This window comes from Carcharodon carcharias, chromosome 10 (assembly GCF_017639515.1).
Source record: "Carcharodon carcharias isolate sCarCar2 chromosome 10, sCarCar2.pri, whole genome shotgun sequence".
In the NCBI taxonomy this organism is placed as follows: Eukaryota; Metazoa; Chordata; class Chondrichthyes; order Lamniformes; family Lamnidae; genus Carcharodon; species Carcharodon carcharias.
The window spans coordinates 117,414,565-117,442,362 of NC_054476.1; the positions used below are offsets into that span (position 1 = coordinate 117,414,565).

The window sequence follows — 27,798 nt, forward strand, 5'->3', positions numbered from 1 at the left end:
GTGGAGAGACTGAGTGGGAGAGATAATATCCAGTCAAACACCCCAATAGCTAGCTGCTTTTGTTACCAGATCCTCTACCATATTCCCTCAAAGAATAACAATACAAGGGGTTCCTCAGAGCATAAATGTTACAATGGGTTTGCTCCCATCAGCAGGCCATCTGGTGTTCAGTTAACAACATGCACGTAACATGCTGGAAAGGGGAAAAGGAGGGGTGTCCACAGGGGGCCCAAGGAATGAAGGATTTGATGGAGGAGGTGGGTAAGGTACAGGGGATTGCAGAGTTAGACTAGGGTGATCCCAAGGTCTTGTAGATGACAGCATGGATGTGAAATGATTGTAAGATCATAAGAAATAGGAGAAGGAGTAGGCCACCAAGCCCCTTGAGCCTGCTCCACCATTCAATAAGATCATGGCTGATCTGACTGGTGCCACAGTGTGGCCTTAACTCCACTTTCTTGTCTGTCCCCCACAAACCCCAACTCCCATATTGATCAAAAATCTGCCTAACTCAGCCTTGAATATATTCAATGAGCCAGCCTCCACTGCTCTCTGGGGTACAGAATTCAAAGACTAACAACAATCTGAGAGAAGAAATCCCTCCTCACCTCTGTCTGAAATGGGTGACCTCTTATTTTTTTCTAAAATCCCCCCACAAGGGGAAAATCCTCGCAGCATCCATCCTGTCAAGCCCCCTCAGATTCTTATTGTGGTGGAATTTGAACCCATGTGCCCAGAACATTAGCCTCGGCCTCTGGATGACTAGTCCCGTGACATTACCACTAAGCCACCATCTCCCCCATTGTAATGTAGGAACTGAGGCACAAAATTGCGCATTGCAAGCTTCCACAAACAACAATGGGATAAAATAAGCAGATCATTTGTTTTGGATGAAAGGTAAATATTTCTCATGACACCAGGAAGAACTCTTCCACTCTTCTTCGCATACTGCCCGAGGATCTCTTCTCTTACCTGAGAGGGCAGACTGGGGCCTCAGTTCAACATTTCATCCAAATGATAGCACTCAGCTGACAGTGAAGCAGTCCCTCAGTACTACACTAGAGTGCCAGAGTAGATTCATGTCCCTGGAGTGTGGGTTGAACCCATGACCTCCCAACTCAGTGGAGAGAGAGTGCTAGCACTGAGCCACAGTTGACAGTGAAAGGTGCACAACCGCGCGTTGCATTGACACTGCTGCCAACCAACACTTCCTGACAGTGCTAAGGATTGGGAAATTAAGCAGATGGAGATTCGTGTCAAACTGTCACAGAGTGCACTGGGTCTCCACAGGATCCCAAACAGACCTCTTGAGAGTGTGCCAAACACAAGGGTAAATATACAAATGACCAGCCTAATTTTAGTATACCTAATTTTTAACAGTTCCTATTTCTATGAGAAGCTTTAGTCAGAAGGCCTGTTAACCTAGGGCTAATGCGTAGGTCATTTGCAAGTAGACTTCATGAATTTGCAGCACTGAGCTGCCTTATCAGAAACTCAGTCTAATCTGCCATCTCACTCAGTCATACAGAAGCAATTTAACTCTAATCTCCTGGAATGTGGCTAAGCTCAGGAATTCCTGAAGAGACAGTAACCCATTCACAGGGGCCAATCCAGATGGTGCCTTGCAGTTTTTTTTAAGATAATTGTTCCATAAATATCGTTGGTAATTTATGTGGAGATTTTCCACTCTGGTGCACATGCCAAGGATATGAATTGGGAAGTTTCATATCCCCCCCACTACCCGCCCCCTCAGTATTTGATTACCCTCTCCTCCCAACACCCTATAGATTAAATACCACAGGCTGGCAGTGCCCAGGTTTTCCCATTATGTGATCTTTCATTGCCAAATAAGTTTATTTTACCAGCCAGCCAAGGATGTTCCAGTGGTGGAATTAAACTTGTGGAGAATTCTGCTTCTCACTAATGCTGGTGTTTTAGCCTTTCCCTCTCAGGTGAGCTCCTGCCCCTTCACAGATACCCTCAAAATTGTCTTCAGGGAACTGGTTGGAGGGGAAGGCAAAGGGTTTAGGAATCTTTACAGATTTGACCAGTGCTACTTTATTGTTGGCAGTGGGTACAAATGGCACAAAGTAGCCATGCTGGGGTTTAAAACCCACTTGTTGACCTACTTCAAATTTTTGCTGTGCCTTTTCAAAAATTGGATGCTGTACTCTGTGCATGGGTTGACTAAAATAACCTACATGGTATTAGCACTTCCCCCCTCTTCTGCAAATTTACACCAATTCACATTGCTTGCTCTTCCTCAGCAAGAGGCTTTTCCCTCCAATCTGTCTTGTGTCCTTTTTATCGTTAATCCAGCCAATACTGGCAAAACATATCCACTAGAGATGGGCTCAAGGCCTGGAAGTTGTAGCGTATTGAAAATTGCATTGTATATTTTGTCTACTTGAGGCTACCATACACACTTGCACCAGCAGAGGGAGTCTGCTAGGAAGAGAATAGTAAATAATGAAGGATCCATGTTTAACAGCGCATGCAGTTCCAATTCTAAATTTCCCTGTCTGAATATATAACCAGTTCTGTCCCAAGAACTTTACGGTTATCGGTTTAACACTCCAGTGTTGTGCACAGATCGAAATGTAATTATCAGCTGCATTACAGATGTTTCTCAGGCTGTTTTGAAAATCTTATCAGCTACAGCCATTGGCGCACCAGTGGGAAAGAACCCCTCCCCCTGCCTGGTCTGATAATTTTGTTATGTGAAGGAACCAGAGAAAGTCTGTTGTACTCAAATCACTTGAGGGAGTGCTCCATGAGATGAGGAAATACTGAAGAAATCCGGGGTAGAATTTCCTTGGTTTTCCAATCTCTCAGTGTAATGTTGCAGAGAACTAGAGAAAAGGCAAACATGGGCACTGATGTCATTTCTCTGGGGCATCTGCTACTGACCAGCTGAGAAAGGTTCAGTGGGAGGTGAAGCCAATTCTTGGAGCAATTCCAAGTGTTAGCTGTTCAACCTGGGAAGAACTAGGCTGAGAGGTGAATTTATACAAATTGATTACCTATATTACAACAGTGAATACACTTCAAAAGCACTTCATTGGCTCAAAATCACTTTGGGACATCATGGAGTCAATAAAGGTGCTATATAAATGCGAGTTCTTTTTTTTATTTATGGAATGGGAAAAAGGAAAATCGAGATTGTTATTTCCAATTAAATTATGAGGGTAGGACAAGGAATGTCAGTTAAAGCTAGTAAAGGTAAACTTAGGCTTAATCTCAGGTTGTTTTTCATAAACACACAGAGCAATCTATGTATAGAATGGACTTCCAGATGGTGGAGTGGACCAAAAATCTTGGAATCACATACGAGCTAATTGTATGCGGCAATAAGGGGTGGGAGTCATTGTGGATGGATGAATTAGGCCAGGCCGAATTATATCTATATCTGTAAAGATAATGTGATCAAAGGAAGCAAGTTAAACATCATTGGGCTTCAATTTGAACCACTTGGAGCGTGCACAACAGTACTGGGGACTATTACTGATTCTTTATCTAATGCAAAGCTGACTTAGTTTAGTTGAAAATGGGAGTAGTTTATGTCAGGCTGGCCCAGGTATGATTTACAAACCATTCATATCTTTAGGGTTTAGGTTACTGAGATCCTGGTTAAATTAGTGCTTGATGGTGGCCTAGTGGTAATATCAATGAACTAATAATCCAGAGGCCCAAGCTAATGCTCTGGGGACATGGGTTCAAATCGCACAATAGCAGCTACTGGAATTTAAACTCAGCTAAAAAATCTAGAATATAAATGTCACCATAAGCCTACTGATTGTTGTAAATTCCTATCTGGTTCACAAACATCATTTAGGGAGGGAATCTGCTAGTCTGGCCTACATGTGACTCTGGATCCATAGCAATGTGGTTGACTCTTAACTGTCCTATGATATGTTCAGTTCAAGGGCAAAAAATGTTGGTTTTGCCAGCGATGTCCACATCCCATGAAAGAATAAAGGGGAAAAAAATTACAACTCTCTCTCTCTGGTATTCAGGATCAGTTTATGACAGTATTGTGAATATTACAGTGAACAAAAAACACAGAATCAGATGGACCACTCCCCTCTCATGTGTGAAGCTGGCCAGCAGCCTGCCACCTCATTGTCAAGGATTTAAACAGGTGGAAATCGATAATGATTTCCATTGCCCTGGCCCCAGTCCTGTGTGTAACTTGTAGAATCTATGGTAACTCAAATTGCTTCTGAAGTAACTAAAGACACGAAGGATTTTTGAGGTGACAGGAAATCTATCTTCTGTTCAGCAAAGACCTGTGGGAAAGGTCAAGAGCACACTCCCTTCAGTTTACTCAAACAGGCTGAACTAACATGATTCAATGCAGTTCACTATTTGCTTTGCTGTGAATCTCAGGTCCCAGCAGGACTGCCTCATTAACCTTCACCCATAAATCCAATAATTACCTCCTTGTCCCCATCTCTGTTCTCTGACTCACCTCCATTACCAATCAGTAGCAGACTAACATTGGCTCCAGGTCCATTGTGTTGTGGGGATAACAAAACAGTTCTAAGAGGAGCTTCTAAGCTCCAATTTTCAATAATCCTCCCACAATCCATCGACCTTTCCCATCCCTGGGTGGCACAGAGGATTTCACTGAAAAGCCTTGGAATTTGAACTTTGGCCTTTAACATCTTGGGCCAAACTTCTACTTTCCAATTTTCTCTTAATTCTAGCTTCCAGCCTCCTTTTCTTCATTGCATCCCTCGTCGTCTTTCTATTTCTTGACACTACTGTGATTACTCCTCGAGCTTTTCTCTATAGTTCCTACTGAGCTCCAAATTTTCCAGCCTAGACCTTAGTGGGTTCTTCCCCTTCCATGTGCCAAAAACACGGATCATTGTACAACTCTGGCCATCCTTTCCTAGCCCTTCAAACTGTGCAATCTCACTTCAATCAATCTTCTGTTCTTCCTCCAATCTGTAATTTGTAGCTTGGTGTCATCATCTGTCCGTGGCTTACCTCGCTCCTACATGTTAGTGGCATACTATAGTGGTAACATTACTAGACTAATAATCCAAAAGCCTGGACTAATGCTCCAGTGACAAGTTCAAATCCCACCAAACCTGCTGTCAGAGTTAAATTCAATTAATTAATAAATTTGGAATAGATTGCTGGTCTCATTAATGATGATCATGAAATTATTGGATCGTTACAAATACCCATCTGGTTCACTAATGTCCTTCAGGCAAGGAATTCTGCCATCTTTACCTGGCCTGGCCTATGTGTGACTCCAGACATGCAGTAATATGGTTAATTCTTAAATGCCCTCTGAGGTGGCCTAGCAAGCCACTCAGTTGTATCAAACTACAGAAGAAGCATTGTGTACCCACACCACATGGGCTGCAGTAGCTCAGGAAGGCAGCTCACCACCACCTTCTCAAGGGCCATTAGGGATGGGCAATAAATGCTGGCCCAGCCAGCGGCACTCCTGTCCTTAGAATGAATTTTAAAAAGAATATTGCAACCATGTTGGCACCTTATATTATGGATCTCACCCCTTCACCTAGGTTTTTAACTGAAGCCAAACACTAGGGTTTCCTGACTGCCTCTTGTTGGATAGTTTTAAAGATTAAATGAGACAGAACAAGAGTAGGTACATCATATGCATCCCAGGCTTACCATACAGTTTCTGAATGGCCATCTTGTCATCCCAGCTTAGGATGAAGTCTCGGCCTAGCTTTTTGTAAAATGGAGACATCAAGGCATTTTTAACAGGAGAGTGCTCGAGGCCCAGGGTGTGGCCAATCTCATGTGCGGTGACGATGAACAGATTCCTCCCTTTGCCACGGTTTAGAGACCACCTCTCAGCATTGTCAAAATGGGCTTCTCCTCTTCGGGGGAAGAAGGCGTGGGCCAAGGCTCCTCCTGCAACAGATATGGAGAGTAACCTAAGGACAGAGAAGAATTGCTAGGAACCCAAACACTGTCATAAAAATGTTAAATAAGATGATGTAAGGAATTAATTCATACAGTGCCCAATGGTACCCATAATATGAATGGTAATTCATACAGTACTCAGTACAGAAAGAATGCTGTCTGACCCTAAATTATGGTTACATAAATCCCAGGTAGAAAATGAAACCCTGTATCATTTTATCACTGCGATCAGGAGGCCTAGAAAAAATGGCCACCACTCGGTTTTACATCTTTTTGTGTTCCTCAATTCTGCCCAGAGAGCTCTGATGCCCACTGAACAATGATGCCTCTAAACCACACAAAAGTCCCTATACAGGCTGCACACAAGAGTTTCTCTTTAAAACACTGTGCGGGCACTGCCATGCAAAAAATATTTAAAGGGAATGTGCACTTAAATAAATCACCTACACACTCCACAAAGTAATTACAGGGAACTTCACTGCTGACCCTTACATATACCCCTCTCTCATCTGCTGGAGGTCAGGTCAGTTCTCTCAGTGTTGGATGGAGGGATTGGGTCAGTTCTACATGGATGGATGGAGGGATGGAGTCAGTTTTCTAAGGGATGGATGGAGGGATCAGGTCAGATTTCTACTGGACGGATGGAGGGATCAGGTCAGTTCTTTCAATGTTGGATGGAGGGATGGGGTCAGTTTTCTAAGGGATGGATGGAGGGATCAGGTCAGTTTTGTAAGGGATGGATGGAGGGATCGGGTCAGTTTTGTAAGGGATGGATGGAGGGATCGGGTCAGTTTTGTAAGGGATGGATGGAGGGATCAGGTCAGTTTTGTAAGGGATGGGTGACGGGATCGGGTCAGTTTTCCAAGGGATGGATGGAGGGATCGGGTCAGTTTTGTAAGGGATGGATGGAGGGATCGGGTCAGTTTTGTAAGGGATGGATGGAGGGATCGGGTCAGTTTTGTAAGGGATGAATGGAGGGATCGGGTCAGTTTTGTAAGGGATGGATGGAGGGATCGGGTCAGTTTTGTAAGGGATGGATGGAGGGATCGGGTCAGTTTTGTAAGGGATGGATGGAGGGATCGGGTCAGTTTTCTAAGCCATGGATGGAGGGATTGAGTCAGTTCTTTAAGAGATGGATGGAGGATTGGGTCAGTCAGGTCAGTATCTGGCATTCTAAGCATTAAGGCAGAGATGTTGTTCAAAACCAGTTTGAAGCTCTATGTCAGGGGCTGCCTGTAAATGGAGTTTGAGCGCACTTATGGTGATGTTCTGATGGCAGGACCAGATACAAGGGGAGTCACAATTATGATTAGAGAGGTGAATGTTAGGAATAACTGTGGCTAAATTCACTACATCAGCAGAGGAGCAATTAATCAAAGGGAATGCAGGTTGGAGAATTGTCATGACATTAAATACCCATGTAGCTGAACTCTTCAATAGGAATCTCAACAGATAATTATCCTGGGTCAGGAGATTAGATCTTGGGCAAAGATTTACTGTGAGAAACTGCGCAACACCACACCTTAGGTTCACAATCCATTGATTCTAATGCACCATGGGATAAGAAACCATATTTAAGCCAATAGGAGCAGGAGGAGGCCATTCAACCCCTGCAATCTGGCCCCCCCAACCCCCACCCGGCCCCCCACGTCATCGTACCCCCACCACCAGAGGAAATGGTTTCTCTCTCTCTCCATCCAATCAAATCCTTAAAATACCTTATCATATTTAGATGTCCTCTTATTTTTCTATACTCAGGGGATCCTAGTCTATTCAACCAGTCCCCATAGTTTAACCCTTCTGACCCAAGGTGCTTTAATGTTGTGCCCACACAGAAACTGGTCATTCGGCCTAATCAGTCCATATTGCTGTTTATCCTCCACATGAGCCACTAGTTCTGATGTTACTCACTTGCCCTGTTTGCACACTCCTGCATCTTTTGGTCCACCCACCCATTCAACTGTTGGACGTTGATATAGGGGGTTGATTGTATCCCAGCATCTGCCATTTCCCAGCTGGAACCTCAGTAAAAGTTCCTTTTATAATTTTAAATCAAATCAGCCTCTCATCTGCATTGTTCCAATGAAAACTGCCCACTTGTGTCTCTATTTCTTCATGCCAAGTAGCCTCCTAATGAACCTGCACAGTACACTCTTGAAAGCCTCAATATTTGTCCTATTGTGTGAAGCCCAAAACTGCAGACAGTAGCCTAACTAAGGCCTCAGTAAGCTTTCATATAAGCTTCACATTTCTTCCTATCTTCTTAAATAATCTTCTTAATATCACCTCAAACCCATCTTACCCGCAGTTTTAGTGATAACAGTAAGAGGTAAACAGAATTTCACAACCATAGAGTTGCATTGTATCCCAGTGGCTAAAATATTAAAAAGGTGCACTTAGACTTTTGCCCAGTTTGGTTCCAGTCTTTACATTCATCCGATAAAGGCCTGAATAGATGTTTTACCCAATTCCCCTCCGACCTCAGCTGAAGGAACATGCTTTTGTTCAGGTACAAGTACTGGTAAACATTTTATACCTTACCCCAACTTCATCTGTTGACCTAGACAGTGAGTGTAGGCAAGCTGTTTGACTGTGAAGGGCATCAAAGATGAGTCTCCTCTCCTGACATTGACACACGAGCTTTCAGAGGGTTACTAGATAGCAAACAGAGGAATCTCTTTTCCGGGAAACACTGAGGTCAACTTCTTCAAACAGTCCCGGAGAACCACTTTGTTTAGGGTTGAGATAGCAACAGAGTGAGCCTAATGAATCAGCTCATAGAATCAGACAGCACAGCAGGAAGGCCATTTGGCCTGTGTTAGCTTTTTGAAAGCGCTATCCAATTAACCCCACTCCTCCCTACTCTTTCCCCACAGCCCAGCATTTTATTTTCCTTTTCAAGTATATAACCAATTGCTACCTTGAAAGTTCCTATTGAAGTTGCTTCCACCGCCCTTCAAGCAGTGCATTCCAGATCATAGAAACTCTGCATGAAAACTTTCTCCGCCTCTCCCTGCTGGTTGTGGTTCCTGACCGGAACCCGAACACTAAGTAAGATTGCATGTTAAATAAAAATCTTACGATGAGACAGCAGTCAGCACCTGGTCCATCGAAAGCATTGCCAATTCCATCATTGTGCTCGCCATGGTAGAACGCCAAGCGGATATCCGCAGGGCCGTCCATCACCTCCCAGAAGGTCAGGGGTGATACGTTGCTCCACAGCTCGAAAGCTGTTTTCACTGCCATCTTCATCCGGTTTTGTTCCAGGTACCTGGGCCAGTTTATGATCTTGTACGTCAAGTGGTGCTTGTACCATTTTTCTCCTAAAGGGGAGCAGGCAAAACCAGAGACATTCAGTGTGAGGTTACTCAGAGCATCATCAGCCAGTTACCACATCAATTACTTAAAATGCTCCAGAATGTGCGCCTGGATTGAAGGACACCTCCAGGCCTTCATTGAATAGAAAGACTTGCATTTCTATAGCACCTTCCATGACCCCAAGTTGTCCCAAAGCACATTACAGCCAATTAAAAACTTGAAGTGCAAACGCTGTTGTAATGTAGGAAAAGCACAGCCAATTTGTGCACAGCACAAACAGCAGTGTGGTAAGGGTTACATATTTGTTCAGTTAGCTGAGGGATAAAATTGGGCAAGAATTCTATAGGAACTGCCCTGCTCTTCTCCAAAATAGCCCCACAAGATTGTACACTCTGTAAGACATACACTTGAAATGGCAGATAGGACTCTCAATGTAACATTTCATCTGAAAGACAGCACCTCCAACAGTGCAGCACTCGCTCAGTACTGCACTGGAATTTCAGCCTAGATTAGGTGTTCGCACCTTGCGAGTGGGACTTAATGCTATGACCTTCCGACTCAGGGGTGAGGGCACTACCACTGGGCCACATCTGACACCACTTCAGAATGGACATGGGCAATTCTTGTCCATTAAACCTGGAGAAGAACAAACAAAATTTACACTGAGCCAAAGAGAGTGATATTAGGGTGCATGACTAAAAGCTTGGACAAAGAGTTAGTATTTAAGGAATGCCTTAAAGGGGATGGGAGAAATAGAGAATTTTAGAGGGGGAATGCAGGAGCTTAAGGTAGGCAAGGGAGTCAAGGGTTATGGGGTCAAATAGTAAAGTGCAGCTGGGACCACAACTAGATCAGCTATGATCTTGTTGAATGGTGGAGCAGGCTCGAAGGGCTGAAGGGCTTACTCCTTTCTAATTCCTATGTTCCTAAGATCTGGGCAGCTGAAGGCATGGCTACCGATGGTGCTGTGAAGAAAATCAGTGCTGCACAAGAGGCCAATGTTGGACAAGCACAGAATTCCCAGAAGGTTATGGAGCTGGAGGAGGTTACAGCTATAGGGAGGGGTGAGGCCATGGAAGAATTTGAACACAAGGGTGAGAACTTAGAAGTCGAGGTGTTGGTGGATAAGGATCCAATATAGGTCAGTGAGCATAGGGGTGAAGGGTGAACGGGACTTGATGCGAGTTAGGATGTGGGCAGCTGTGATAGAGAAAGTGAAAGATGGGTAGCTGGCAAAAAGAGCATTGGAATAGTCAAGTTTAGAGGTAACAAAGACACAGTTGTGAGTTTTTGCAGCAGATGAGCTGAGGCAGAGCAAGAGATGGTTAATCCCAGATTCATGCAGAAACACCATCCCACCAAACCTCAGAGATCTGCTAAGATAAAAGCAAAATACTGCGGATGCTGGAAATTGGAAATAGAAGCAGAAAATGCAGGGAAAACTCAGCAGGTCTGACAGCATCTGTGGACAGAGAAACAAGGTTAACGTTTTGTTAGGACCCAGACAGACTTGAAACGTTAACTCTGTATTCCTCTCCACAGATGCTGCTAGACCTGCTGAGTTTTTCCAGCATTTTCTGCTTCTATCTCAGAGATCTGCTCCTCTGCTAGGGATCCTCACATGGTGAATTCTTAACCTAAGCCTGAAAAGGCATGAAGTGAAGGGCACAATGTGGAGAATATGGTCATGAAGAGGACAGTTAGAAAGTAGAAGTGGTGTGACTCTGGTCAGAGGTGTATGGGTGATGTCGGGTGTATTTGTGTGAGGGCAAGGACAAGCATAAGGAAATGAGAAGGACAGCCAAGTTCATTGTTAATGATAAAGCATTTACAAAACATTTAGATTTTTATCTTCATAGCCCCCAGTGGCATAGCTACGAATGGAAATTTGGCCTGGCTTATGGTGGATGGGCAATGACCAAAGGTTAGAGCTTTATTCTCAACCATATTGTTGTTTTTCAGTGGCTTTAACCTTCCCTATTTAACTGGAGAACAGCAACAAAAAAATCAGGCCAAAGACAGCTTCATAAAGGTTCAACATCCAGCACGACACAGCACTTAGCAGACGTATAACTACAGACATCAAATGCTTGAAGGATACAACCTGAAATATCACTCCAGCAATGCAGCTCATTCCATCTCACATATCCTTACCTTAGAGATCCCCTGGGGCTAACATTGAAACACTCATGAGTACAACTTGGGGGAGATGATGGCTTAGTGGTAATGCCACCAGGCTAGTAATCCAGAGGCCCAAGTTCATACACTGGGGACATGGGTTCAAACCCCACCACAGCAGCTAGTGGAATTTAAATTCAGCTAATAAATCTGGAACATAAATTAGCCTTAGTGATGGTGATCATGAAGCCATCATCAATTGTTGTAAAAACCATCTGGTTCACTTTCGTGCCACCCTCACCTGGTCTAGCCTACATGTGACTCCAGATCCACAGCAATGCAGTTGACTCATAAGTGCCCTCTGAAATAGCCTAGGAAGCCACTCAGTTCAAGGGCAATTAGTGATGGGAAACAAATGCTGGCCTTGCCACTGATACCCACGTCACATCAAAGAATATATAAAAAAACAAACACAGGGCCTAATGAGCATTCTTCAAATATTCACAGTTCATATCTCATGCTGACTGAGTCTGGCTTTTGGAGAGTAATTCCATTGCAATGTAACACAACAAGGTCTTTCACATAATCAGTCAGTGGCTCCAAGTTCGGTAATAACTGGGATGAAGTGCTAGGTTAATAGCTTGGCCCGCTCCCTGTGTCAATCATTAACTCTGGTAGTTGGTGCCACAGCCTCACTACCCTCAGTGTAATGAAGTTTTCTTATTCTGTTTTAAACCTCTTTCATTTGATCACATACCTTCTCCTCAATCACTGCAAATGACCTGTTTCTAACTATTCTCTCAGCTTTGCGTATTTGAACATGATCATCTTTATTCACAGGCCTTTTGATAAGTGCAAACTTTTCAGAATACTTCTAGCTCAATAACTCAATTCAGCCTCTGGAATTAATACTTGAAAATGAACGTTCCTTTTTGTCTCACCCAATATTCAGGTGGGGTGGTGGTGGGGATGCAGAGAAAATGAGGTGGGATCCAGTTAAACTAGATTACAACCCAGTGAAGTTTCTGATGTCCACAGTAAGGAAGTTCCCCCTGTTATAAGAATGTATTCCCTTTGAAGTTGAAGCTCATTCCTTGAAGATGGTATCAAGCACCAGCTTCCACTGAATTAGGCATCAGAGCAAGTGTCTTGCTCCTTGATATCGACGCCGACCTCAAACCACACTTTATAATGAAGTCAATAGATAGGAATCAAATCACAGTCCCTGGGATAGCCAAGAAATTACATGTCTGTCAAGCCTTATACCCTTAACATCAGGTGGAATCCCATGTTAACTTTCTTCCCCACAAATTGAGTGTCTGCATCTCCCAATTTGGATCCAAAGAGAAGGCAACCTCCCGTTTAAACCTAGTTATTTTAAAATCACACCCAATAAAGACATAACTTGCACTTTTCACTGCTGCCCCTCCTCCCCCCCACCCCCCTCACTTTGAAGGGAGCCAGGCTGTCCAATGGAAGGAAGTAAGGCTTGAACGATCACAAAGAACTGAACGTTGGAATGTACAGCAATTTCTGCAAGATAATCACTACAAAGTGACAGGAAGTCCTCTTTTGATTTGGGAGATGACAGATCCAGTTGTACTTCTTGGGCAATGCAGAAGGTTGGAGGTTTGGAAGTTTTATTTATTGGCTGAGTTTTTTTTATAGCGTACCACTTCAGCCAATTTAAGTATGAGCAAAAGATTAAATGTCAACCACAGCACTGTCTGAAAGATCAGTATGGAATGGTTCCCAGTTGGAATAATCACAGCTCTCCAGAAGATAAGGCAGTTCCTGCACTTTTACTGGAAGCTAAGTAAACAATGAGTTTGGTGCAAAATTCTAAACTGTAGATTCCCAGAGAAACAGCAAGTAAAGCACTGAGTTTATGTTTATCCAGACTCCCGACCCGCCCCCGCCTCCACAAACACAGAATCAGTAATAGTTTCAGATCTTGAGTTGTTAATGTGTAAATTTTTGTGTGAAGGGTGCTGCTGCTGAGGGCAAGAACCCATTGCCACTCATCAAGCACCATTAGCTCCGGTTCAAAGTATGTTTCAGGTAGTATAAAGCTCCCTCGACACTGCCTCTGCCTCAGACGAACCCCTCCCCCACATTGGGCCAGGGTGAAATTTCCATTCACAATGTGGCTGATCCTTGTGCTCTTTCTTAGTGCTGCTTCATGGTCAAGTGAGCTGCAGGAACTGTGAAACTTTCTAAACTCACTCATTTTATTTCTGCCCTTTTCAAAAATGGGAGCCCTTCAGTCAATTTGTGCAAAACTGAGCCTAAGGCATGTGTCCTGGTAGATCGCTCAGCCACTGCACAGCCCAACCACCAACTGACATTTTCTTTTTAGGCAATTGTTTGGACGCCTCAGTGACCAAACTGAGATGTGTTTCTATGGTTTGACACTAAAAATAAGAAAACTGCTTTAGTTCCCTTCCCTGATGTCGTTTACTCTTTGTGTCAAGACAGTTTTTTGGGCAGTCACACCTCTTGGATACTTTTGTACCAGGGCCTCTGGCAACAGGTGGCAATGTTGGAGTGTGCACTGATTAGGGAAACTGGTTGGCTCCTGTGGGCCCCTCCCTGCAGAGAGCGGTGTCTTTGACAAGCTGATGGCGAAGCCAGATGCCGTGAGATGAGGGAAAAAGCAGCCAGGACTTGTGAGTGGCAGTGTGCAGGAATCCAGGGCAGCCTGAAGCCCTTGAGAGAGTGGCTGAAGAGCCACGAATGAGAATAGGGACCTAGTCAGACCGACTGGCAGCACCCCGGAGTCTGAGAAGCCTCAAGGAGAGGGGAAGAGGACTGCAGCCAAGAGCTGGGCAGTAGGACAAGCCTGAACAAACCTGGTGAGCACTGAGGAGCCAAGGCCTAACTAGGACAGAGATCTGGAACATTAGCAGTGAATATTTTCTGTAAATAGTTGTTCCTTGGAGTTACGCTTTCTCTTGACAGTTTACATAGTTTTTTTATGCTACTGGAATAAAGGAACGATGCTTTTTTCAACCTACATGCCAGCTTAAACCATTTGCTACACCTTGCTCAGTTGGCCATTATTCAGATGTGAACCTCAACTATTTAATCTTGGGAGAAATCACTGTCAATATCTGAAGTCACACACAACAAACCCAGAAATCCCGTACAATCATACCTGACTTTACCTCTCTCTAACCCTGTGGATCATCTATAATGGTTTTTCTGCAACTCTGCTGTCAGTCAGACCAGCAATTGCACCTGCAACCTTCCTAAACTGGACAACTTACTCAGAGAATCAATATTCTTTGACCGTCGTGAGCAGGTGGTTGAGGAAGGTTCTTCCAACAATCGTCCCTTTCTGACAGCAGGGAGACTCCTCTGTAGTTAATGCAATCAGACTTCTCTTCTTTCTTGAATATAATCACGATCACAGCCTCCCCAAGATCCCCCAGCCTGCATTCTTCTTCCCAGATGAGGGAAATGAGGTTGTACAGCTGTGCCAGGAATGTATCTCCATCATGTTTCAAGATTTCAGCCGTGATTCCAGGGGCTTTGTGATTTTCAGCTGTCAGATGGCTTTGTTGACTTTGTTCCAGACTCAGGTAGTGATGAGACTGAGCCAAATGGGATATTGAGGAATGAAGTTGAGGACATTCAAGATATAGGATTGATACCTGGAATGAGTCTGTTGTTTTTTGAGGAAAGGTTGGACAGACCGGGTTTGTTTCCACTGGAATTTAGAAGAGTGAGGGGTGACTTGATTGAAGTATACAAGATCTGAACGGTATTGACAAGGTGGACACGAAAGGATGTTTCCTCTGGTCAGTGATTCCAGAACTAGGGGACATTGTTTTAAAATAAGGGGTCGCCCTTTTAGCACAGAGATGAGCAGAATGATTTTCCTTCAGAGGGTTATGCGACTCTGGAACTCTGCCTCAGAATGCAGTAGAGGTGGGGACATTGAATATTTTTAAGGCAGAGGTAGATTGATTCAACTCTGAAGAAGAATCATACGGACTTGAAATGTTAACTCTGTCATTCTCTCTACAGATGCTGTCAAACCTGCTGAGTTTTTCCAGCATTTTTTGTTTCTGTTTCAGATTTCCAGCATCCGCAGTATTTTGCCTTTATTGTAGATTGATTCTTGTTAGGCAAGGAAATTAAAGGTTATCAGGGGTAGATGGGAATGTGGAATTTGAAACACCAACTGATCAAACATGATCTTAATGAACGGCAGAGCAGGCTCGAGGGGCCGAATGGCCTACTCCTGCTCCTATTTCATATGTTTGTATGTTCAAAGACAGAATCTCAGTTGAGGAGTACTTCCAAATGTTCTTTCTGATGAGAACTGACTGCCCCTCCTGTCTTTGGTGGGCTCCCCTCCATGCTTAGTTCTCAGCAGGATCCTTGGCTGCTAGGGCCATGAATGGGCTTGACAGTGCTGAAGAAACTGAGCATGTCATTGGTGTCCATCAACTGTTGGATCTCGAGTGCTCTTTCTACCCACCATTTGTTCTTTATGTCGCTGGTTTTTTGCTGTGCCGCTGCCTTCAGACACCTGTAGGGCAGCTGCTTTTCTCTTGCGCTGTGGTGAAGTTTCCAGTCTGTGAAAGCACTGCGCTCATGCTCAGTAAGGCCCGGTATCGCTTGGTCATTTTCATCAAGCCGGTCACGATATTCCCTGGTCCAAGAACCTCTTCACGGGTGCTTATTATGGTGGTCTCTGTGGGCACACTGTAGCTCCTGGTGACTGGAGGTTGAGAGGTTGGCAGTAAGGTGCCGACTGAGATGCCAACGATTGCCTTGATGGGATCTTTAAGGCCCTCGATGTTACTCTTCTTGCAGCATAGTTTCTGTTGCCTGGGTTGTTTGGGGGTTCCACTGATTGAGATGATAGATCAGATAAGGCGGATTTTGCCCATCGAGAGGCACCACAGACATGATATTCACTGCACGACAAATCCAAGAAAAAAGCAATGAACAGCACCAACTTCTACACATGGCCTTGCTCGACTTCATAAAAGCTGTAGATGTCAACCTAAAGGCTTATGGAGCATCCTCTGCAAATGGAGTATCCTCCTCTGGCTGCATCAGAAATTTGTCACCATTCTTCGCCTACTCCATGATGACATGCAAGCCGTGATCCTCACCAATGAAACCACCATAAACCCTATCTCAGTAAAAACTCGGGTCAGACAAGGCTGTGTCATTGTACCAACCCTCTTCTCCATTTTACTCACTGCAATACTGCACCTCACCTCCAGCAAATTCCCCACAGACCTGGAGATAATCTACAGAACAGATGGGGAAACTGTTCAACCTACACCACCTTCAACCCAAAATCAAACCAGTCCACCTCAGCCATTGACTTCAGTGTGTAGATGATGATTGTGTGCGCTCTCGCTCAGAAACTGAGCTCCAGGTCACTGTCGACTCCTTCTCTGAAGAATAAGAGAAAATGGGCCTTTCACCAAACACCCAGTAAACTAAGGTCCTCTTCCAACCAGCTCCAACATCAATACCCCCCCCCTCAATTAACACCAACAGCAAGATCCTGGAAAACATGTACTACTTTCCCTGTCTTGGAAGCCTCCTGTTTACAAAGGCTGACATAGATGACAAAATTCATCATCACATCTAAGGTGCCAGCTCAGCCTTTGGCCAACTGAGGAAAAAAGTATTTGAGGACCAGGATCTCAAACCCGAGACTGAGGATGCGTTATACCAGGCAGCAGTGATCCCTGCACTCCTATATGCTTCAGTGACTTGGATGACCTAAGCAGGTACCTCAAAGCACTGAAGAAGTACAATCAGCAATACCTTCGTAAGATCCTCCAAATCTCGTGGCAAGAAAAGCAATCCAACGGCAGTGTCCTCTCCCAAACCAACTCACCCATCATCGAGGTGCTTATCACTCAAAACCAGCTCCACTGGGTGGCGCACATTGTCCATATGCCTGACACCAGATTCCCTAAACAACTGCAGGCGACTCCCAGGAGGGCAGTGGAAATGCTTTAGGGATGTCCTCAAATATCCCTGAAGAGATAAAACATCTCCCGTCAACTCACGGGAGACCCCAGCTTGTGACAGACCAAAATGGAGAAGGCTTATTCGGGAAGGCACTGAGCAGATTGAAAGGCTTCAGCAGGAAGGTGCAGAGGCAAAGTTGAGCTGTCAGAGGGAGCACAAAAACATCCCAATAACTCGTCTACCCAGCCCTTCAAGCACCACATGTTTTGCATGTGTCACAACTGCAGATCACACGCCGGACCCGTCAGCCATCTCAGAACCCATAGAACCGAGTGGAAGCAAGTCATCCTCGATCCTGAGGGGCTGCCTAAGAAAAAGAAGGATTAATGAGCCATTGGGAGAATGAAGAGAATCACTGTAAGCAGCTATGGTGATATGAAAAAGAAAGGACTTCTGGATGGGGAATGTCACATTAAGACTCCTAAACAACACTGGCTTCCGACTTTCTTGTGTGTTACAGGGCTGCCCCACTCCTGGCAAGTTAAAAATTTTAAATCACACTACCAAGTCTTTTTAAAATAAGACCTCACCTCTAAAGTTTGAATTTCTAACCTTTCAAACTCCGGCCTTATTGTTACTAATTATGCATGCACCATTCCACCAAAAAACAATTAACTTCAAAGTATCTAAAAGCAAGCTCAAAGAATAAAAACCTTTGTCTGGGCCAAAAGTGTTTATCTCAGCACAATAATGAGAAAAAATCACCCCCTGACTTTAATTCCAGGCTTCTTCTGAAAGTCATTTCCACTAAGGAGCGAGGCAGATAACGTCCATTAGCTTCTGAACTGCGTGCAAAGGGACAAGCAGTCAGTGACTTGAACTCTTGGAATAATGACACAAGTTCTGCGGCTCAATAACTACAGAGGAAACTGAGGAAGAAGGCAGATGACAGCAGGAAGGCAACTCAGAGTTATCACACCCCATAGGCCACCAGTCTCTCTTATTGAGCCACCTAGGTTAGATTGTTCCAAAACAATATAAATCGACTTGACAGGATCATCTTGGCAGTTGCCTGACTTGCATGAAAAGACTATGAGCCTCGGGCTCTACTGGGACCTAGATGGGGTTTCCGATCCTCCAGGATTGTCCTGGACACTTAAAGATATTAAACATTAACCCCCTGGACTATACTTGCAGTAACTAGAGAAAAATTAATTATTTTTCATTTTATTTGAACACTTTTGTTTATTACTTCTAAAAATGAGAGATGTTTGGTGTTGAGGAACACTGACTGGCAGTCAAGAATCATCCAATTGAGCCTAAACGTGAAGATGGTTGTGTTGGTGACCAATGGTCAGAGCACAGGGTTGGGGCAGTTGGAGACGGGTGTTCATGTGGCGATACCTCCAGGAATATGTCCAACCAGAGTTGATAACCCCAGAGCCAGACTTTTCCTCAAAACTCTGTCATCAACACAACACCATGCAAGAGTGACAAAGAGGTCCTTGACAGAAAGCTCGAGACCTCCACTCCGACGTGCCACATCAAACAAGATGTCACAGCCATGATGGGCCCCTGAACCGGGGCAATAATTAGAGAAACTGGAAACTAGATGAAGAATGAACCAGAGTCAGGTTTAGCTAAGCTTTCCGGGATAATACAGTGCCTAGTAAAGCAGGGATCTGTTGGGTTCATCTCATATCTCTCCCTCCCAGCGAAGGAGGTGCACTCAATGGGAGCATGTGTCAGGGACAGTCATGACATTGTATCGCCAATACTCCAACCCACACTTGCCTTGTTGCAGAGGGAACTAAGAGAAAGAGGAATAGAAAACTTAATGAATAATGAATGATCCACATGTACACTCATATAATCTGGTTACAAATGAATCCCCAGATGATGATAATAAAGTGATGCTTATGCTCTTTCCAAATGAGGCAGGATGTATGACATCTGCATTGCTCACGAATAATGAGTTTTCATATTCCTCAAGAGGACAGACGTCACGAGAATCAGTTCAAAGGCAAATATATTTCTCATGTTCACTGGCTGGTCGAAGTGGCCAAGTGATCCAATGCTCACCTCTCTAACTCTAGTGTTTTCCAGGGCAGGCTGGCACTGTTAGTCAGATGTGTCTGCCATGGACATGCCAGTTATCTTTGGGGGGAATTTTCCATCCTCGTTGGTGTCAGGCTTCATGGTGGGCATGAGCGGACAATATGGCGGGAAGGCCAAAATCGGTTTCACAATGTCGTGAAGCAGTTTGCGATCATCTGCTCCACCCATCAACAATGGGCTGCGTTTCCCGCCACCAGATGCAGGAACGTTATTTTAATACATCTGCAACTAATTATAAGCCCAGCTCACCGGAATCATCCCCCCCCCCCGCATCAAATTTACCGCCCATGTTGGCAGGAAAACAGGACAGTGCAGAACACACCTTGACAGGTCTGACATGCAGAAGTCGGGATTTATTGTCAGGGCCTTGCTCACATTGCGGACATCTGAGGAGCAGAAGATGCTGGAGCCTGACAGCTAGAGGATCCTGGAGGAACATGTGCATCGTATGCTGGGTGGATCCTGATGGACCTAGCTCCACTGGGAAGCAGCTCACAGAAGTTGGAAGGTCACCACTGATGTCTGGGATCTGCTTCGGGACATCAGTGTCTTGACCATGGTCTGCTATGGGTGATCGTCGAGGTAGTGGAGGGGAAGGTCCAGGTTTGACTGGGAGAGGAAGGTATATCGGGACGAGATGAGGTTGGGAGTGGGGGAACGAAGGTGTCGGGTGTAGGGGGTTGGCAAAGTTGTGGGGGGTAGGGAGTATGGGAGGAGGAGGATGTAACAGGGCAGAATGCAGTGACTGAGGAGGTAGGTGTAAGGGGGAGAAAGGTGTAAGGGAAGGGGTTCGGAGGGAGGAAGGAGTTCAGAGGGGTGAAGGAGTTTGGAAGAGGCAAAAGTCCAAGGGGAGGAAGGAGTTCAGAAAGGGGAAGGACTTCAGGTGAAGGAAGGAGTTTGGAGGGGGAAAAGAGTCCAGGGGGAGGAGGGAATCTGGGTGGAGGAAGGAGTCCACAGAGCAGAGGGAGTCCACAGGAAGGAAGGAGTTTGCATGTGGAAGGAGTAAGGGTGGAGGAAGGAGGAAGGAGAGGGGGTGCGGGGGGATGTGCAGGTGAACATGCAAGGAAGGAGTCTGTGGGGTTGATGACTGCTTCCTGGTGAGCAAAATGAAGGTGGGCATGGTAGGAGGGAATGGTGAGAATGTGAGAGGGCAGAGGGAGGTGGTAAGGTGGGAGGCTGAGGGTGCGGCTGTAGCAGAAGAAGGGGCAGCGAGAGTGGTTGGTGGAAATTTGGAAGCAGACACAAACCCTGGGGGGGGTGGGAGGAGGAGGTCAGGGAGATCAGTATGGATGGGGGTGGGATTCTCAGGAAGGTAGAGAATGTGCACATTCACCTGGACATCCTGGAAAGAAAAGCGTTCTGGCTGGTAGGTGATGATGTAGAGGTGGAAGGTGATGCCAGGGGGCTCGGCAGTGATGGGGAAAAGAACATGGATGACTAGGCGAGAGGAAATGATGGGGGAGCTGAAGACAAACTTTACCAGCACCATGCTTCTAATATCGAAAGTGAGCAGAGCCTCATGGTGGGTGAGAACAGGTGCTGCATGGGAGTGAGAGCAGTGGGTGGGCGGAGATGCAGGTCAGCTCAGATGGACAACTGAAAGTGAACCTCAGCAGGCAGCATTGAAAACGTTCAGGACATTGAGGTGAGTGTGATGTGGGAAGGATCCACATGCATGGGAGAATGATTGCACGAGGCTCCGAAAGGCCCTGCCGCACACACACACTGCTCCCTCCAGAATCTCATGGGCCGGCTTCATGCTGCTGAAATGTTAGTGGTTTGGGAGGGGGGACGGTGGGTGGGCGCATTATGCAAGGGAAAGGACTCGTGAAGCCTGTAAAAGAAGCTGAAAGTCACCATTACACATTATTCAGTAAAGGTGAATATAATTTCAGATTATAAAATGACAAAATGTGTTCACCCGTACAACCACCTGTGATCAGAAATTCTTAACTTTTCTATGCCTACCACTTCTAGGTGCTGCCCTGACATCCGCAGCAGGGGTGGAGACAGTTTGTGCGATGGTTGACCCCATTGCCTCTGATGATTGCGGCTTGAGTCCTCTGGAGAGCTCAGGCCTTGAGGGCCCCAGATGCTTTGACTGTCCTCCTGTGGGCAGCAGTTCCCTCTGCGGTGACAGAGGACGAGTTTGAAGGGATCACAGGCAAAGGGGGCTCGGAGGGAAAGCACAGCCTGAGATTCCTGAGTGGATGGCCCAGGGGTGTCCAGCTGCTGCTCCTCCTCCTTTCAAAGGCCTGGGCCTGACCCTTTGAGGGGAAGGAGCACCTGGGGACATGTTGAGGTGCCCCTTTTGCCTCTCATGTTGCCACTGCAGGAACTCACCCATGGCTACTGCAGTGGAGTGCAGGTCTTCGCATATCTCCGCATTCTGCTGAACCAGGGTCTCCATGGTATTCATCATCCTTCCATGGAGACCTCCATATCGCACAGAGAAAAGGCGGATACAGTCTTCCAACTCGCATGACTCTGTTGAGGGCTTTCAACAGCTCTGCTGACTCTCCACAATAAGTTGGAAGGCTGAATCCAGGGGCTTGTCATGTGGCTTAAACATCACAGGTGCCTGATCCCCAGCAGTCCTCTGAGCGCTGGGGAACTCAGTTGAACCTGCCTCCTCCTGCTGTGGACACACGTCCATGCGGTGACCTCCTAACTCTCTTCAACTCTGCAACTTGCTCTCTCCCATTGAAACTCTCCTTAAAATCCACCCTTCAACAACTTAATTCTTTATCAAAACAATCAGACTTGTATCAATAACCCTATATCAAAGATAGCTAATCTATTAATCACCTCTTTGAGTTATCAATCAAATTGTGACCTCACAACACCCCATTCCCTCCCACTGTGTTAATGATTGGTTGTAGAAAGCAGCCAAGGGTTAATAATGCTCCAATGATAGCATTCAGGGTTATGTCAACAAAAGGCTATTGAAACTGCTAGAACAGATTTTATTCAACTCTCACAGACACAAACAGGCCGTTATTTTTTTTCCATTTTTAAAGGGCTGGCCAGTTAAATAACTTGACAGCTTGACAGTTCTGCAGACTTTATCTTTCAAGAGCACTTATGACTTCTCTAAAGATTGTTCACTCCCACATTACGGGATAAGGCCCTTGCTCAAGCAAAAACGGGGTCTGTATGAATACAGCGCGGAGTTCAAATGGCCCTGCTGAGTTTGGAATTCCCACAGGCGGGAGCCACTCCCGCCCCCCATTCCCTGACCTTTGGTGAAAATAGGGAAGTGTCAGAAATGGGGGGGAGGGGTCGGTGGGGGAACTTCCAGATCCAGCTCCCACCTGCCTTTACGAAGGCACCTGGAGTCTCCATGACTCCACTGTGCCAGCAGAGACATGGGGGAGGTGGCAGGGTTAGTGGGGGGAGGGGGGCAGGGAAGCAGGCAGGTGCAATTGAATCTGGTACTTTGTTACTCCATAGGGTTCAGAAGTTTCCAGACATACAATGTTAGTAATATGGGGGAATTTCTGACCACAGCACTGATGGAGTCAGCTAAGTATCATTTTCAAATAAGGCCTCAATTGTGCAAGTACAGTACATGATTTTTGTGGAAGGTTTCGGTTCTTGCAGTTTTCTCCTGGGTTAGGAAATGGGTTGCTTACACAGAGATTCCTGTGCTGTTCCTAATCAGTGACCACAAACATCCTTTCCAAAAATTCCCAGGGATGCTTGGACACCTAGATTCCTGACTGCGATTCCCAAAGCTCCAGAATTAATCAGTTTTGACAATTTTTTCAGCAGCGTGGTTTTCATCAGTTGTAAGGGCCTGCTTACTCCCACGGGCCCAGCAGCTGCTGAAGTAATCTCCGGCAGCCTGTGAGACCAGAGGCGGAATTTAATGGAGCCTGCCAGAGCGGGCATGCTAACGGCCGGAGGAGGGGGGGGGGCGGTTGCAGGGAGAATCAGGGAGGAGCGCACCCACATCGGATTCCCGGTCAGGAAAACCGTCCCCACATAAATTGAGGGCAGGAAGGGCTTGATGCAGGAATCCCACATGCCGGCAGTAGGTTGTCATTTAGGCTCATTAACGAACCACTTGAGAGCGATTACCCCTGAGCCCACCAGAATTTAGTGGTGACTCCGGTATTTAATGGGACTCACATGGCTTCCCTGTGCCTCCTGAAGGCTGCCCAACATACCCTGCTGGATTTGCCTGGGGCCTTCTAGTGGGGTCCCTCATTGTCAATGACCAATCAAAAGACATCACACATTGGGAAGGGGGGTTGCTGCCGAAAACTGCCCTTGCCCCTGAACCCCCTGCACCCCAACCCCCGCCCCAACCCACCCCTGAGCAGGGGTGCATCACAGGCAATAGCCACCACTAGCCTGAAGACAATTAAATAGCAACGGGCCTCACCCATAGAAGTGAACCAGGGCTCCCACCGATTCTCTAACTTTTTGAGTTTGGTGGGGTCGGTGTGGGAACCCATTGCTAACGCTAAATGCAGGCCCAGGACTCGGGTGAAGAGTTAGCCAGCGGCAGAGGTTCAAACTGCAGTTCATCAAAGCAATACCACTAACGAATCTGAGGCTCAGCAAAGATGCAGAGAAGGAGGGAAGGGAGATGGGCAGACAGACGAAGTCAATCAGTCTCCCACCGTTCTCCCATTCATACATCACAAAAATGCTGTTCCCAGGTATAGCTTTTTATTTTATTTCCTAATGGATGAGGTTTCATGAAAAATGTGAAGCCCGCCTGGCCGATTGGCCCATCCACCAACCGTAAGGTTGGACAGGCCATAAAAAAAAAAAATCGCTTCAATTGTGCAATTAATGAGCTTAATTGCCCACTTAATTGTTGGTGGGTGCACTTTTGACTGCCGCACACATCCGTCACGCTCACCCAACACCATCTTGCATGATTTTATGCCTGATCGGGTCAGGTGGGTGCCCGCCCGCAGAACGTAAAATTCTGCCAAGGGGCAGCATTTTCCTGGGAAGCAGAACTGGGAAAGATTGCTGGAGGAAGAGGAAGATAGCGTAGCCAGCCAGGTCAGCCGTCTCAACCCTAAGTCAGTCCTGGATCAGTGGTAAAATTCTCAACTGCTAATTTGAAGCTGGCAGGTTCAAACTCATTTGGAGTTTTGAGTGCAAAATCTGGGTTGACATTCCTGTGCAGTACTGAGGGAGTGCTGCATGGCTGGAGGTGCCGACCTTCAGATGAGAAGTTAAACCAAAGTCCCATCTGTCCTCTCAGGTGGATGTAAAAAAAAAGAAATCCCATTTTTGTGCTATCACGATAAAATGCAGGGGAGTTATCCCTCAAATCAACATCAGAATAACAGATTATCGGATCATGCTGTTTGTGAGGAGCTTGCTCGTTGTCATGCTTGCCTACTTAACAGCAGTAACTACACTTTCAAACTGGTGATGTGTGGTGTTTTGGAATATTCTGAGGACTTGAAAGGCCCTATATAAATGCATATTCTCCTTTTTTCTTCAAAGGGAGGGGGAGGGGAGGAAAAGTTTGGCATGCGGCAGGTTAAATAACAGGAATTAATGCAAAGCAAAATATAGCAATGTTCCTTTGGGGATGACTGAATGAACTGTTTATCTGCAGTGTTGGAATAATATTGGGTCAATTCTCTGAAAGTTTAATTGACAGCTGGATAGCCAGCAGATAAAAACTGTCAACCCTGGTTCTTGCTCCGAGGAGATGAAATGACAGGTTATTTTAAATGAATAGGATGATTTTTGACAGACTCTGCATTCTTTCAATGATGAATTTCCAAGGCACACTGAGGGCAAACAAGACATGATTTCATCATCCGACACCTTACAATGCAGCAAATAATCCAGCAGAAATCCAACTGAAAACATGGTGCAACAGCCAAACTCACTTATTTTGGCCAAAAACTAACATTATCTCCTCCTCCAGAATCAGGAATTTATTCTCAAACTGACACAGCTTTAACACTAATCAAATTTCATTGGATTTTAACTCTAACCTGTATTGAAAGAACAGCAGAGTGGGTCAGGGAGTGCTGTAATGTCAAAGATGCCAACTTTCAGGTGAGATGTTAAACCAAGGCCCCATCTGGCCTCTCAGCTGGATATAAAAGATCCTAACCACATTGGTTCTCCTCAATGCCCAGGTCAATATTTATCCCCCAACTAACAACAGATTATCTAGGCGTTTATCAAATTGCCATATGTGGGATCTTGCTGTGTGCAAATTGGCCGCTGTGTCTCCTGCATTACAACAGGAATTACACTTCAAGAAGTACGTCACTGGCCACGTGAAGTACTTTGGAACATCTGGAGGCTCTCAAAGGCACTATACAAATGCAAGTTCTTTCTTTATTTTAACCTAACCCACCAACAAGAAACTTGCTGCATTGATTCAGCCGCCCAATTTTATTTGATTTCACCCACCATTTTGATCCAGGCAGTTTCCTGATGGGAAAGTTAGGTTAAAATTAACACCCAGGCTGAACCTGCAGGATGTTCCAAAGCATTTCAATCCCAAGGAATTATTTGCAGAAGTGCAATCATTATTAATGTTTTTTCAATTCTGTGATATGACGTGGGCGACATCAACAAGGCTAACATTTGCTGCCAATCCTTTATTGCCTTGAACTGAGTGGCAGTTTAGAGTCAACCACATTGCTGTGGGTTTGGAGTCACACGTAGGCCAGGACAGGTAAGGATGACAGATTTCCTTCCTAAAGGACATTAGTGAACCAGGTGGGTCTTTACCACAATCAATGATGGCTTCACCATTGCTGAGACCAGCTTTATATTCCAGATTTTATTAATTGAATTTTAAATTCCACCAGCTGCCCCTGTGATATTTGAACACATGCCCCCCAGAACATTAGCCTGGGTCTCTGGATTACTACAGAGATAAAAACAAAAAAACTGCGGATGCTGGAAATCCAAAACAAAAACAGAATTACCTGGAAAAACTCAGCAGGTCTGGCAGCATCGGCGGAGAAGAAAAGAGTTGACGTTTCGAGTCCTCATGACCCTTCGACAGAACTGTCGAAGGGTCATGAGGACTCGAAACGTCAACTCTTTTCTTCTCCGCCGATGCTGCCAGACCTGCTGAGTTTTTCCAGGTAATTCTGTTTTTCTCTGGATTACTAGCCCAGATCCCACAATTGTTAAACAATGTGAAGGATTGGCTAATGTTTCGGGTTGGTTGAGGAGGAATGTTGGCCAGGATACCAGAGGAACTCCCTGCATTTCATTTAATAGTGTCATGAGTTCTTTTACATTCACTCCAGAAGGTAGACCATTAAACTTCTCATCGGAAAGATTACACCTCCTACAATTCAGCAATCTCTCAAACACTGCAGGGAAGTTTCAATGGAGATTCAACTTGTATCCTAGAGTGAGGCTTGAAGTGCTATCAACTGAACCAAGCTAATGATACGAAGGAAGGACAGGGAATGTCAATAAAACACAGGATCCATAGACAGACCTTGGGCCAGATTTTCAGTTGTGGGTGGGGTCAGGACCCGTCACGGTAGGATATTGAAAATCACGGTCCCAGGGATCGTTTTGGGATCCCAACAACTCCAGGACAGTTTCAGATTTTTAAAGGGATTGTGGGATGAGGGAGTGGGGAAGGTGCCTGACATCAATTAATGGCTCCTTAAGTTCCTTGGGGAACTTCCTAAGGAGGCCGATGCAAAGCAGAATGGGATTTTGAAAAGTTTTTCTGATGAGCCTGACCATTCTCGTGCAAGTTGGTGCTCAGCTGTCGGTTTCCCTGCTGGCCCAAATAACTTAATTTGCAGCGGTGGAATTTTCAACAAATCTGTGGGCCCCACCAGCACAGCGATGGTCCTATACCCTGTTGTGCAAGTCCGTTTCCACCTCCTTCCACTTCCCAGGAGCTGCCTGCTCAAATCAGAAAGCCAGCAGCAGCAGCCCCAACATGGCTGCCACTTGCTTTTGCCACCAGTGCCAGGCAGTCAGCTCCTTCCTCCTGGAGGGGGCAGTTAGTGCCTCTTATTGGGCACTGAGATTGCCGCCTGGCCAATTAGACTGTTTAAATTTTTAAATTGTGCACAATAGTGATGCAGCTCAGGCACAGATCGAGTCCCAGAATTCAACTGGGTATTGGATTCCTGACCTGGCATTGAAAATCCAGCCCACCCAACACAAACAAAGGACTGGGAATGTTAATATAACACAGGAACTATAGCTAGATCTTTACTCAAAGGAAGGAGTGGGAATGACAAAGGCAGGCTGGTATTCTGCGCTTGACATGGAGCTTGTGTGTTCTCCCCTATTCTCTGGCTAACACTTAACATTTTGTTGAGAAACGAATTTCATTCAGGTGAAAAGGTGAAGGATGCAAAGATGCCTGCAGGAAAGGAGCTCTATATGCTGATG

At 45.6% G+C, this 27,798-nt stretch overlaps 1 protein-coding gene across 1 annotated transcript in view; it reads right to left on the reverse strand.

Moving 5' to 3' along the window:
- mmp28 (matrix metallopeptidase 28) overlaps positions 1 to 27,798 on the reverse strand; it is a 147,244-nt gene that overhangs the window by 12,232 nt on the left and 107,214 nt on the right. The window contains exons 4-5 of the mRNA XM_041198347.1: positions 9,015 to 9,236; positions 5,656 to 5,901 (exon numbers count right to left, since the gene is read on the reverse strand). Of these exons, the coding sequence (XP_041054281.1) occupies positions 5,656 to 5,901; positions 9,015 to 9,236 (468 nt within the window). The remainder of the gene's footprint in view (positions 1 to 5,655; positions 5,902 to 9,014; positions 9,237 to 27,798) is intronic.